This window comes from Pristis pectinata, chromosome 1, assembly GCF_009764475.1.
Source record: "Pristis pectinata isolate sPriPec2 chromosome 1, sPriPec2.1.pri, whole genome shotgun sequence".
Classification (NCBI taxonomy): domain Eukaryota; kingdom Metazoa; phylum Chordata; class Chondrichthyes; order Rhinopristiformes; family Pristidae; genus Pristis; species Pristis pectinata.
Window position 1 is genome coordinate 147354349 of NC_067405.1, and position 13541 is coordinate 147367889.

Below are 13541 nucleotides of genomic sequence, written 5' to 3' on the forward strand. Positions count from 1 at the left end.
AGGCAGAAGACTGAGGAACAGGACCTCAAGGGTAGCAATCTCGGGATTGCTGCCGGTGCCACACGATAGTGAAGGCAGGAACAGGAGGAGGTGGCAGATAAATGCGTGGCTGAGAAGTTGGTGCAGGAGTGTTTTAGATTTCTGGATCATTGGGATCTCTTCTCGGGAAGGTGGGACCTGTACAGAGAGGACGGGTTACACCCGAACCAGAAGGGGGCCAATATCCTTGCGGCTAGGTTTGCTAGGGTGGTTCGGGAGGGTTTAATCTAGTTTGTAAGGGGGAAGGGAACTGGAGTAGTAGGTCAGAGGAAGAAGGGGATGGGGAAAAGTTAGATCAAACAGGTAGAGAGGCTTTGGGGAAGGGGAAGGAGAAGCAGAATACAGGCTATAAAAGTAGTAAGGTAGATGGACTGAAGTACGTGTACTTAAATGCAAGAAGTGTCAGGAATAAGGGAGATGAACTGAGGGCTTGGATAAGTATGGGGGACTATGATATCGTGGCTATTACTGAGACGTGGCTGACGTCAGGGAAGGAGAGAATATTGAATATTCCTGGTTTTCAGTGTTTTAAGAGGGATAGGGAAGGGGGGAGAAGAGGAGAAGGGGTGGCGATACTGGTCAGGGACACTGTTACGGCTGCGGAAAGGATGGATGTTGTAGAAGGATCATCTCTAGAGTCCGTATGAGTGGAAGTAAGGAACAAGAAAGGAGCAGTTACTCTACTAGGCGAATTCTCTCGGCCCCCCCCCCCCCCGGTAGCAGTAGAGCTATAGAGGAGCAGGTTGGCAGGCAGTGTTTGGAGAGAAGCAAAAATAACAGGGTTGTTATAATGTGGGAGACTTCAACTTCCCAAATATAGACTGGAACCTGCTTAGTGCCAAAGGTTTAGATGGGACGGAATTTGTTAAATGTATCCAGGAGGGATTCCTGACGCAGTATGTCGACAGGCCGACTAGAGGGAATGCCATGCTAGATCTAGTTTTAGGAAATGAACCGGGACAAGTGAAAGATCTATTGGTGGGAGAGCATTTGGGGGACAGTGACCATTGCTCCATAACATTGAAAATTGTCACGGACAGGGACAGGTGCAGAGAGGACAAGATGATATTCAATTGGGGAAGGGCGAACTATGAGGCTATAAGGAGAGAACTTGGGAGTGTAAATTGGGACGTCCTTTTTGAAGGGAAATGTGCTATGGAGATGTGGTCGATGTTCAGGGATCTTATGCAGGATGTTAGGGATAAATATGTCCCAGTGAGGCAGAGAAGGAATGGCAGGGTGAAGGAACCGTGGGTGATGAGAGAGGTGGAACGACTAGTTAGGGAGAAGAAGGTAGCATACATAAGGTATAAGCAGCAAGGTTCAGACGGGGCCCGTGAGGAATATAGAGTAACGAGGAAGGAACTTAAGAAAGGGCTGAGGAGAACCAGAAGGGGACATGAAAAGGCGTTGGCTAGTAGGGTTAAGGAGAATCCCAAGGCCTTTTTCACGTACGTGAAGGGTAGGAGGATGGCTAGGGTAAAGGTAGGTCCGATTAAAGACAAAGGTGGGAGAATGTGCCTGGAGGCGGCGGAAGTGGGAGAAGTTCTCAATTAATACTTCTCTTCGGTATTCACCAAGGAGAGGGGTCTTGATGACGCGGAAGGGAGTGCTGGTAAGGGTAATGCTCTCGAGGTTGTAGATATCAAGAGAGAGGATGTGTTGAAGTTGTTAAATAATATCAAGACAGATAAATCTCTGGGATCTGACGGGATATTCCCCAGGCTGCTTCGAGAGGCGAGGGAGGAGACTGTTGAACCGCTGGTAAGGATTTTTGAGTCCTCGTTGTCCACGGGGTTGGTGCCGGAGGATTGGAGGGTGGCGAATGTTGTCCCCTTGTTCAAAAAAGGTAGTAGGGATAGTCCAGGGAATTACAGACCAGCGAGTCTCACGTCTGTGGTGGGTAAGCTGTTAGAAAGGATTCTAAGGGATAGGATTTATGAACACCTAGAGAATCACTGGAAAGGAGGATGAGAGGAGACATGATAGAGGTATATAAAATATTGAGAGGAATAGATAGAGTAGACAGTCAGCGCCTCCTTCCCAGGGCACCAATGCTCAAGACGAGAGGGCATGGCTTTAAGGTTATGGGTGGGAGGTTCAGGGGAGATGTCAGGGGAAGGTTTCTCACCCAGAGAGTGGTTGGTGCATGGAATGCACTGCCTGGTGTGGTGGTGGAGGCAGATACCTTGAACAGGTTCAAGAGCTTGTTGGGTAGGCATATGGAGGAGTGTGGGATGGGGGGGATATGCGGGAGGAAGGGGTTAGGTAGTGTGAGGGTGGTTTGATGGACGGCACAACATGGTGGGCCGAAGGGCCTGTTTTGTGCTGTATGGTTCTATGGTTCATGGACTGATTAGGGACAGCCAGCATGGCTTTGTGAAAGGAAGATCTTGCCTCACATGCCTGATAGAGTTCTTTGAGGAGGTGACGAGGAAGATTGATGAGGGTAGTGCGGTGGACGTGGTCTATATGGATTTTAGTAAGGCGTTTGATGAGGTTCCTCATGGTAGGCTTCTTCAAAAGGTCAGAGGCCAAGGGATCCAGGGAAGCTTGGCTGTGTGGATTAGGAATTGGCTTGCCTGTAGAAAGCAGAAGGTTGTGTGGAGCGAGTGCCCTCGGATTGGAGGGCACTGACTAGTGGTGTCCCGCAGGGATCAGTTCTGGGACCGCTACTTTTTGTGATATTTATAGATGACTTAGATGAGGGGGTGGAAGGCTGGGTTAGTAAGTTTGCGGACGACACTAAGATAGGCGGTGTTGTGGATAGTGTGGAGGGCTGTCGGAGCTCACAGAGGGATATTGACAGGATGAAGAGTTGGGCTGACAAGTGGCAGATGGAGTTCAATCCGGAGAAGTGTGAGGTGGTACACTTTGGAAGGACAAACTCCAGGGCAGAGTACAAGGTAAATGGCAAGGTACTTGGCAGTGTAGAGGAGCAGAGGGATCTGGGGGTTCATATTCACAGTTCATTGAAAGTTGCCTCACAGGTGGATCGAGCAGTTAAGAAGGCCTATGGGATGTTAGCTTTCATAAATTGTGGGATTGAGTTTAAGAGCCGCGAAGTGATGATGCAGCTTTACAAAACTCTAGTTAGACCACACTTAGAGTACTGTGTTCAGTTCTGGTCACCTCATTATAGGAAGGATGTGGAGGTGTTGGAGAGGGTGCAGAGGAGATTTACCAGGATGCTGCCTGGATTAGAGCGTATGGAATATGAGGAGAGGCTTAAGGTGCTAGGGCTTTAATCACTGGAAAGGAGGAGGATGAGAGGAGACATGATAGAGGTATATAAAATATTGAGAGGAATAGATAAGACAGTCAGCGCCTCCTTCCCAGGGCACCAATGCTCAAGACAAGAGGGCATGGCTTTAAGGTTATGGGTGGGAGGTTCAAGGGAGATGTCAGGGGGAGGTTTTTCACCCAGAGAGTGGTTGGTGAATGGAATGCACTGCCTGGGGTGGTGGTGGAGGCAGATACATTGGACAGGTTCAAGAGTTTGTTGGATAGGCATATGAAGGAATGTGAGATAGAGGGATATGCGGGAGGAAAGGGTTAGATAGTGTGAGGGTGGTTTGATGGACGGCACAACATAGTGGGCCGAAGGGCCTGTTTTGTGCTGTATGGTTCTATGGTTTCTAAATATTAACAGTTGAATTAAAACACAGGGCTGGAACATGTATAGCTGCCAACTGGCAGGAGCAGAACATTTATCTGATTACCCTTTGAGCCAAGGAAGTGAATATTCATGAGATCTTGGAGTGGCTTTTGTACAGAACAACCTTGCAGTTTGGAACAAGGGCAGTCAGTTTGTACAAAAATAGCTTATCTCCATTAGGATGCAATGGAGTGCTGGAATTTAGACCATGGACTCCAAATACCGATCGGGGGAAGGCGTACAGGGCTCCCGTTCCTAGTTGATACATAGGCAGCTAGGGCAGAATGAGCGTTCCCAGGTTAAACTTCCCACACTCAAAAAACAGAGACAGGGTGAATTGTACTACAGGAAGAGGGCAGTGGTCCTTGTTTGTGGAACCACAAATGTCAGTGCCTTTCTGACTGGGAGAGGAGAAAGATTTCTCTGTGGTGGGGGGTGGGGGGAATTGAATGGGAGAGGGGAGCAGAGAAAGCAGGGATTGTACTTGCCTCATCTTCAGTGACAGTTTTTGGCAACTTCAGGTGGTTGGCATTCATTCCAATCTGCAGGGTGAGATACACATCAGCAACAAAGAACAATAAAACTTTACATGCCAGATAACACACAATTTATTGTAAAGCAATTCGAGCTGTGCCTTTATTATTATCCTGGTATGCTGCACCATGCAGAATTAGAATCCATAGAACCATACAGCACAAAACAGGCCCTTCGGCCCACCGTGTCGTGCCGTCCATCAGACCACCCTCACACTACCTAACCCCTTCCTCCCGCATATCCCTCTATCTCACGTTCCTCCATATGCCTATCCAACAAGCTCTTGAACCTGTTCAATGTATCTGCCTCCACCACCACCCCAGGCAGTGCATTCCAAGCACCAACCACTCTTTGGGTGAAAAACCTCCCTCTGACATCTCCCCTAAACCTCCCACCCATAACCTTAAAGCCATGACCTCTCGTCTTGAGCACTGGTGCCCTGGGAAGGAGGCGCTGACTGTCTACTCTATCTATTCCTCTCAATATTTTATATACCTCTATCATGTCTCCTCTCATCCTTCTCCTTTCCAGTGAATAAAGCCCTAGCACCTTAAGCCTCTCCTCATATTCAATACTCTCCAATCCAGGCAGCATCCTGGTAAATCTCCTCTGCACCCTCTCCAACGCCTCCACATCCTTCCTATAATGAGGCGACCAGAACTGAACACAGTACTCTAAGTGTGGCCTAACTAGAGTTTTGTAAAGCTGCATCATAACCTCGTGGCTCTTAAACTCAATCCCGCGACTTATGAAAGCCAACATCCCATTGGCCTTCTTAACTGCTCTTTCCACCTGTGAGGCAACTTTCAACGAACTGTGAATATGAACCCCCAGATCCCTCTGCTCGCCCACATTGCCAAGTACCTTGCCGTTTACCCTGTACTCTGCCCTGGAGTTTGTCCTTCCAAAGTGTACCACCTCACACTTCTCTGGATTGAACTCCATCTGCCACTTGTCAGCCCAGCTCTGCATCCTATCAATATCTCTCTGTAAGCTCCGACAGCCCTCCACACTATCCACAACACCGCCTATCTTAGTGTCGTCCGCAAACTTACTAACCCAGCCCTCCACCCCCTCATCTAAGTCATCTATAAATATCACAAAAAGTAGAGGTCCCAGAACCGATCCCTGCGGGACACCACTAGTCACTGCCTTCCAATCCGAGGGCACTCCCTCCACCACAACCCTCTGCTTTCTACATGCAAGCCAATTCCTAATCCACACAGCCAAGCTTCCTTGGATCCCTCGGCCTCTGACCTTCTGAAGAAGCCTACCATGAGGAACCTTATCAAACGCCTTACTAAAATCCATGTAAACCACATCCACCACACTGCCCTCATCAATCTTCCTGGTCACCTCCTCAAAGAACTCTATCAGGCTTGTGAGGCAAGATCTTCCCTTCACAAAGCCATGCTGGCTGTCCCTAATCAGTCCATGATTCTCAAGGTGTTCATAAATCCTATCCCTTAGAATCCTTTCTAACAGCTTACCCACCACAGACGTGAGACTCACCGGTCTATAATTCCCTGGCCTATCCCTATTACCTTTTTTGAACAAGGGGACCACATTCGCAACCCTCCAATCCTCCGGCACCACCCCCTTAGACAACGAGGACTCAAAGATCCTTACCAGCGGTTCAGCAATCTCCTCCCTAGCCTCTCGAAGTAGCCTGGGGAAAATCCCGTCAGGCCCCGGAGATTTATCTGTCTTAATATTATTTAACAACTTCAACACATCCTCTCTCTTGATATCAACAACCTCGAGAACATTACCCCTACCAGCACTCCCTTCCGCATCATCAAGACCCCTCTCCCTGGTGAATACCGAAGAGAAGTATTCATTGAGAACTTCTCCCACTTCCGCCGCCTCCAGGCAAATTCTCCCACCTTTGTCCTTAATCGGACCTACCTTCACCCTAGCCATCCTCCTACCCTTCATGTACTTGAAAAAGGCCTTGGGATTTTCCTTAACCCTACTAGCCAAAGCCTTTACATGTCCCCTTCTAGCTCTCCTCAGCGCTTTCTTAAGTTCCTTCCTCGCTACCCTATATTCCTCACGGGCCCTGTCTGAACCTTGCTGCTTATACCTCACGTATGTTACCTTCTTCTCCCTAACTAGTCGTTCCACCTCTCTCGTCACCCACGGTTCCTTCACCCTGCCATTCCTTCTCTGCCTCACCGGGACATATTTATCTCTAACATCCTGCATAAGATCCCTGAATATCGACCACATCCCCATGGTACATTTTATCCAGATTTGCAGTCTAGGTCTCCCAGATAACTGGCATATCAAGGAGGTACTGCAGGGAGACGCATCAGAGACTTGATGGCTGCATTAGAAAATCACAGTGTAATTAACCTGGTTAAGGCATCAGTGAAAATGTTTAAAATGTTTCATACCTCAGCAGCTGCCTTCAGTTTCATACTGATGTATAGGTTTGAATCATCCCGGTCTCCAACCTAAAGAGGAAATGAAAGAGGGAGAATGAGAGGGGAAAAGTGAGTGTGAGCTTCAGTGAATGGAGGAACAGGAGGCAAACGAGGCAGAGAGCGATAGGGAGGAACAGAAGGGTGATGGGGGGGTCAGCGAGCGATGATGGGGTGGGGTTGCATGGGAAGGGAGGGTGAAGGAGGGAGTACGGACGGAGATACTGGGTGGAGGTGGTGGATATGGGTGAGGAATATAAGGAGACGAAGAGGTATATACAGGCAATGGAACAGAAATGGGGGGGGGGGGGGGAGGAGGGTGAGAGAAAGGAAGAACAAGAATGCAGATGAGCAACAGAGAAAGAGAACAATCAATTAACAGCTGAGAAAAACCTCATCGTTACAGAACTGGTATGGTTACAGATTGGTCCAGGGCTCAGGAATACTGATTGAGAGACATGTTCAAATCCTACTCATTGGGGAATTTAAATCCATGTAATTAAGTCTGGAATAAAAAGCCAGTCTCAGTAATGGTGATCATGAAACTACTGGACTGTTGTTAAAACCCATCTGATTCACTACCACCCTGCAGGGTAGGGTATTGTTGCCCAGTCTGGGTATGTGACTCCAAACCCACGGCAATGCCCGCGTATCCCTGCAGAAGGAGCACACAGTATTGACGGGTACAGTGGGGGATTTCCGGGACCAGTGGGTGCCACAGGGTCTCAAGTCCGTTCTGGATAGAGATGACTGTGTTAGTTTGAAACTGTAAATAGTGTGAATTGTGGAAAACTGCAATAATGTGATGCTGTAATTACTGAATAAACCTCCTTTGGAAAAGGAAAAAACCCACAGCAACGTGCCATAAATGCTGGAAATACTCAGCAGGTTGTGGCTCCCCATTATCTGTGGGAAGAGAAGCAGAGTTGGCGTTTCAGATCAGAGACCCTTCATCAGACCCAAAAAGTTAACTGTTTCTCTTCTCACAAATGCAGCCTGACCTGCTGAGTATTTCCAGCATTTTCTGCTGTTTAGATTTCCAGCATCTGCAGTTTTTTTTTGATTTCCATAGCAACGTGAAGTAGCCTAGCAGGTTTGGCAATGAGGGATGCTATGTTGGCCTGGCCTCAACATGTAAACAATAAACAAAGGAGAACAGAAACAAGGCTCCATGAAGCAGTGAGATGGATGGGTCAAAGTTACTTGGCCAGGTCTTTGTCACGTCCTACACATTTGGAATTTCCAATTGATTTACTAGCAGTGGTCCACACAGCTTGTGTCCAGAGCAGGAAGCGTTTGTCCTTGCATGCAAGATGCACTGCACAGATGCTCAGCAAATGTAGAAACATCACAGACTGAGTAGCAGCCCTACTGATAGGCAAATACGCTACAGTACAAGCCACATACAGGCTCAATTTAATTGCCACTTCAATGCACTAGTCAGGCACCTTGCCCAGGATAGAAAATGACAGTGTGTCCCAGTGCTTCGGGCAGACTTCCCACAGAAATGTGATTTATCAGGAAAAAAACAGGAGCAGTAGGAGGCCTGCCCCACCATTCAATATGATCATGGCTGATCTACCCCCAATCCTCAACTCCTCTTCTGTGCCAGTTCCCCATATCCTCAATTTCTCAATCTTTAAATGTTATCTATCTCCACCTTAAATATATCTAATGATCAGACCTCTCCCACCCTCTGGGGCAGAGAATTCCAGAGATTCACCACATTCAGAGAAATAATTTTCTAAGCATCTCAGTTTTAAATGATTGGCCCTTTATACTGTAGCCATGTTCGTGGCTCCCCATTATCTGAACATTATATTAACGATTTGGAAGAGGGGACCGAGTGTAGTGTATCCACGCTTGCTAATGACACTGAATTGAGTGGAAAAGCAAATTGTGCAGAGGATGCGGAGGATCTGCAGAGAGATATAGATAGGTTAAGTGAGTGGGCAAGGGTCTGGCAGATGGAGTAAAATGTTGGTAAATGCGAGGTCACCTGCTTTGGAAGGAAAAATAGAAGAGCAGATTATTATTTAAATGGTGAAAGATTGCAATATACTGTTGTGCAGAGGGACTTGGGAGTGCTGGTGCATGAATCGCAAGAGTTTGGTTTGCAGGTGCAACAGGTTATCAAGGAGGCAAATGGAATGTTGGCCATTGCTAGGGGGATTGAATTTAAGAGCAGGGAGGTTATGTTGCAACTGAACTGGTGAGGCCGCACCTGGAGTGCTGCATGCAGTTCTGGTCGCCTTACTTGAGAAGATGTGCTGGCTTTGGAGGTGGCGCAGAGGAGATTCACCAATTTGATTCTGAAGATGATGGGGTTAGCCCATGAGGAGAGATGGAGTTGCCTGGGACTATACTCCCTGGAATTTAGAAGAATGAGAGGGGTTCTTATAGAAACATATTAAATTATGAAAGGGATAAATAAAGAAAGAGGCAGGAAAGTTGTTTCCACCAGCAGGCGAGACCAGAACCAAGGGACATAGCCTGGAGGAGTAGATTTAGGACGCAGAAAGTAGTGAATCTGTGGAATTCTCTGCTCAAGGAAGCAGTAGTGGCTACCTCATTAAATATATTTAAGATTTTTGCATAGTAGGGGAATTAAGGGTTATGGGGAAAAGGCAAGTAGGTGGATCTGAGTCCACAGGCAGATCAGCCATGATCTTATTGAATGGCAGAGTAGGTTCAACGGACCAAATGGCCTATACACTAAAGTGTACTCCCTATACCCTAATGACTGCGTGGCCAGATTAACTCTATCTACAATGAGATGTACCCCAGGTTGCTGTGGGAGGTGAGGGAGAGATTGCGTAACCTCTGACGATGATCTTGGTGTCGTCCATGGAGACGGGAGAGGTTCCGGAAGATTGGAGGGTTGCGGATGTTGTTCCCTTATTCAAGAAGGGGAGTAGGGAGAGCCCAGGAAATTATAGACCGGTGAGTCTTACCTCAGGTGGTTAGTAAGCTGATGGAGAAGATCCTGAGAGGCAGGATTTGTGAACATTTGGAGAGGTATAATATGATTAGGAATAGTCAGCATGGCTTTGTCAAGGGCAGGTCCTGACTTACGAGCCTGATTGAATTTTTTGAGGATGTGACTAAGCACATCGATGAAGGGAGAGCAGTAGATGTAGTGTATATGGATTTCAGCAAGGCGTTTGATAAGGTACCCCATGCGAGGCTTATGGAGAAAGTAAGGAGGCATGGGATCCAAGGGGACATTGCAGTGTGGATCCAGAACTGGCTGGCCCACAGAAAGCAAAGAGTGGTTGTTGAGGGTCATATTCTGAGTGGAGGTCGGTGACCAGTGGTGTACCTCAAGGATCTGTACTGGGACCCTTACTATTTGTGATTTTTATAAATGACCTGGATGAGGAAGTGGAGGGGAGGGTTAGTAAGTTTGCAGATGACACAAAGGTTGGGGGTGTTGTGGATTGTTTGGATGGCTGTCAGAGGTTACAGAGGGATATAGATAGGATGCAAAGTTGGGCTGAGAAGTGGCAGATGCAGTTCAACCCAGATAAGTGTGAAGTGGTTCATTTTGGTAGGTCAAATATGTTGGCGAAATATAGTCTTAATGGTAGGACTCTTGGCAGTGTGGAGGATCAGAGGGATCTTGGGGTCCGAGTCCATAGGATGCTCAAAGCGGCTGCGCAGGTTGACTCTGTGGTTAAGAAGGCATATGGTGTATTGTCCTTCATCAATCGGGGAATTGAATTTAGGAGCTGAGAGGTATTGTTGCATCTATATAGGACCGTGGTCAGACCCCACTCGGGGTACTGTGCTCAGTTCTGGTCGCCTCACTACAGGAAAAATGTGGAAGCCATAGAGAGGGTGCAGAGGAGATTTATAAGGATGCTGCCTGGGATGCGGAGCATGCCTTATGAAAGCAGGCTGAGGGAACTCGGCCTTTTCTCCTTGGAGAGATGGAGAATGAGGGGGGGACCTGATAGAGGTGTATAAGATGATGAGAGGTATTGATAGGGTAGATAGTCAGAGGCTTTTCCCCAGGGCTGAATTGGTGGCCACAAGAGGACATAGGTTTAAGGTGCTGGGGAGTAGATATAGAGGAGATGTCAGGGGTAAGTTTTTTTTACTCAGAGAGTGGTGAGTGCGTGGAATGGGCTGCTGGAAATGGTGGTGGAGGCTGATACGATAGGGTCTTTCAAGAGACTGTTAGATAGGTATATGGAGCTGAGTAAAATAGAGGGCTATGGGTAAGCCTAGTAATTTCTAGGGTAGGGACATGTTCGGCACAGCTTTGTGGGCCGAAGGGCCTGAATTGTGCTGTAGTGTTTCTATGTTCTACAAGTTTGCACATAATACCACTGTATTGGGCCGCATCTCAAATATGTTGAGTCGGAGTACAGGAAGGAGATAGAGAGCTTAGTGACATGGTGTCATGACAACAACCTTTCCCTCAATGTCAGCAAAACAAGAGTGGGTCATTGACTTCAGGAAGGGGGGCGGTGTACATGCACCTGTCTACATCAACGGTGCTGAGGTCAAGAAGGTTGAGAGCTTCAAGTTCCTAGGAGTGAACATCACCAACAGCCTGTCCTGGTCCAAGCACATAGGCGCCATGGCCAAGAAAGCTCACTAGCGCCTCTACTTTTTTGGGAGGCTAAAGAAATTTGGCATGTCCCCTTTGACCCTCACCAATTTTTATTGATGCACCATAGAAGGCATCCTATCTGGATGCATCACAGCTTGGTACGGCTAATCTGCATGGGACCTTAAGGAAATGCAGAGAGTTGTGGATATAGTTCAGCACATCATGGAAACCAGCCTCCCCTCCATGTCTATACTTCCTGCTGCCTCAGTAAAGCAGCCAGCACAATCAAAGACCCCACCAATCCCGGACATTCTCTCTTCTCCCCTCTCCCATCGGGCAGGAGATACAAAAGCCTGAAAGCACGTACCACCAGGCTCAAGGACAGCTTCTATCCCGCTGTTATAAGACTATTGTATGGTTCCCCAGTACGCTAAGATGGACTCTCGACCTCACGATCTACCTTGTTACAACCTTGCAGCTAATTGCCTACCTGCACTACACTTTCTCTGCAGCTGTTAGACTTTACTCTGCATTCTCTATTTGTTTTCCCTTGTACTACCTCAATGCACTGTGTAATGAAATGATCTGCATGAACGGTATGCAAGACAAGTTTTCCACTGTACCTCTGTACATGTGACAATAATAAACCATTAATAATAGTTTCATTCCTCATTCCTTCACGAGACACTATTGAACCAATGAAATTCCCCCACTGCCTGCACATCAGTCACTGCTTATAACAATGACTGCATTGAATTAATGCTTATGTACAACACTGAATAAGCCCTTGATAGAAAAAACACACCCTTAATCTCACTGGATGGGTCTGTGGGGCAAACTTCAACATTAAAGTTAACACCTATTCTCTGCAGCAGCTCAGCTCAATATCTGCTTTACCCATTACACAGCTGCTCCACTTCCATAAGCACCAACCTGTTTTGACTCCTCTCGAAGATTCATGGGGTGAAAATTTATCAGTTTTGCTTACAACTGATGTAGTTCCTGTCTTGAATTTCACAACATTTTACAGCTCACCTATTGTTCTCTTACTCAAAACCAATTTGACGCACATGGAATGTTGGAAGAAACCAGTGACTTCAGGTGATACTCACCTGCAGAATAGCCAGACCAGGCTGAAACCCTGGGACTTGTTCCTTCATCTGGCTCACTTCATTCTTCAATCGTTCCCTGACTTGTCTGTGGGGAAGAAGGCGAGAACACTCGGTCACTGGGCAGGATTCAAACAAAAACAGAAACCCCGTATAAACTGTGTAATTCTCACGTGGAAGTTTTCACTCCAGACACCACACTTGCTACTGTCCTCAATGCCAACAAACTTTTCCATGGGTTTAAGAACACTCCAGCCAGCCTAGAGCCCCTGCCGAGGGGTGGGAGGGGGCCACGAAAGAAGAACAAGTGGGTTGCTGCATGCATTACTGAAGGGAACGGCAGAGACTGATACTAGCAGTGGAACAGCTAAAAGTGCCAGGAATCAGCCCACCCACTGGAGTGTACTGGCCTGCAATGCTTGTTGGAACAGTGATAGTGTTACTTGCTTGCATGGTCACGGCCTGAGAACTTGGTTGCAATTTTCAGATGTGTTCCCTCTACCCTTTGACCCCACCACCCAACGTCTCCCACACAAATCCTTCAGCCCACAATCACATATCTGATTAGGAGACAAGGAATATTTAAGTAGCCTATGTTTTTGAAAATAGCTTTATATATCTTTTAATGAAACTTTTGCACAGTCAAGGCCACCTGATCAGGATTAGGTCCAAATTCCTCTCCTACTGTTCAGTCATGGTTGAACTTTAACAGACTGGTAATAAACATCACCACATTGCATAGAAAAGAGAAGCAGTGAGGAGGGGAAGGGAGCTGTAAAGTGAAATAGTTACTGCCTTGGTAAAGCAGCCGACATAATCTAAGACCCCTCCCACCCCAGACATCAATCTTCTCCCAGCTCCCATTGGGCAGAAGATACAAAAGCCTGAAAGCATGTACTACCAGGCTGAAGGACAGCTTCTATCCCACTGTTACAAGACTATTGAATGGTCCCCAGTACGATAAGATGGCCTCTCGACCTCACAATCTGCCTCGTTATGACCTTGCACCTTACTGTCTGCCTGCACTGTACTTTCTCTGTAACTGTAACACTTATATTCTGCATTCTGTTATTGTTTTCCCTTGTACTACCTCAATGCACTGATGTGATGAAATGATCTGTATGGCATATAAAACAGTTTTTCAGTGTACCTCAGTACATGTGACCATAATAAACCAATTTACCTTCACCTGACTCCTCCCCCTCTTCTGAAGG

The 13541-nt window shown here is 47.2% G+C and overlaps 1 protein-coding gene across 2 annotated transcripts in view; it reads right to left on the bottom strand.

Moving 5' to 3' along the window:
* Window positions 1–12993, bottom strand: part of mthfd1b (methylenetetrahydrofolate dehydrogenase (NADP+ dependent) 1b) — a 70020-nt gene extending 57027 nt beyond the window's left edge. The window contains exons 1-4 of one of the 2 annotated variants that reach the window (XM_052015171.1): window positions 12980–12993; window positions 12331–12415; window positions 6631–6690; window positions 4186–4239 (exon numbers count right to left, since the gene is read on the bottom strand). In XM_052015171.1, the coding sequence (XP_051871131.1) occupies window positions 4186–4239; window positions 6631–6690; window positions 12331–12378 (162 nt within the window). In that variant the 5' untranslated portion in view covers window positions 12379–12415; window positions 12980–12993. Of the gene's footprint in view, window positions 1–4185; window positions 4240–6630; window positions 6691–12330; window positions 12416–12500; window positions 12676–12979 lie in introns of those variants that run through there. The other variant, XM_052015164.1, reaches the window with a different exon arrangement.
* Window positions 12994–13541: the final 548 nt, after the last annotated feature.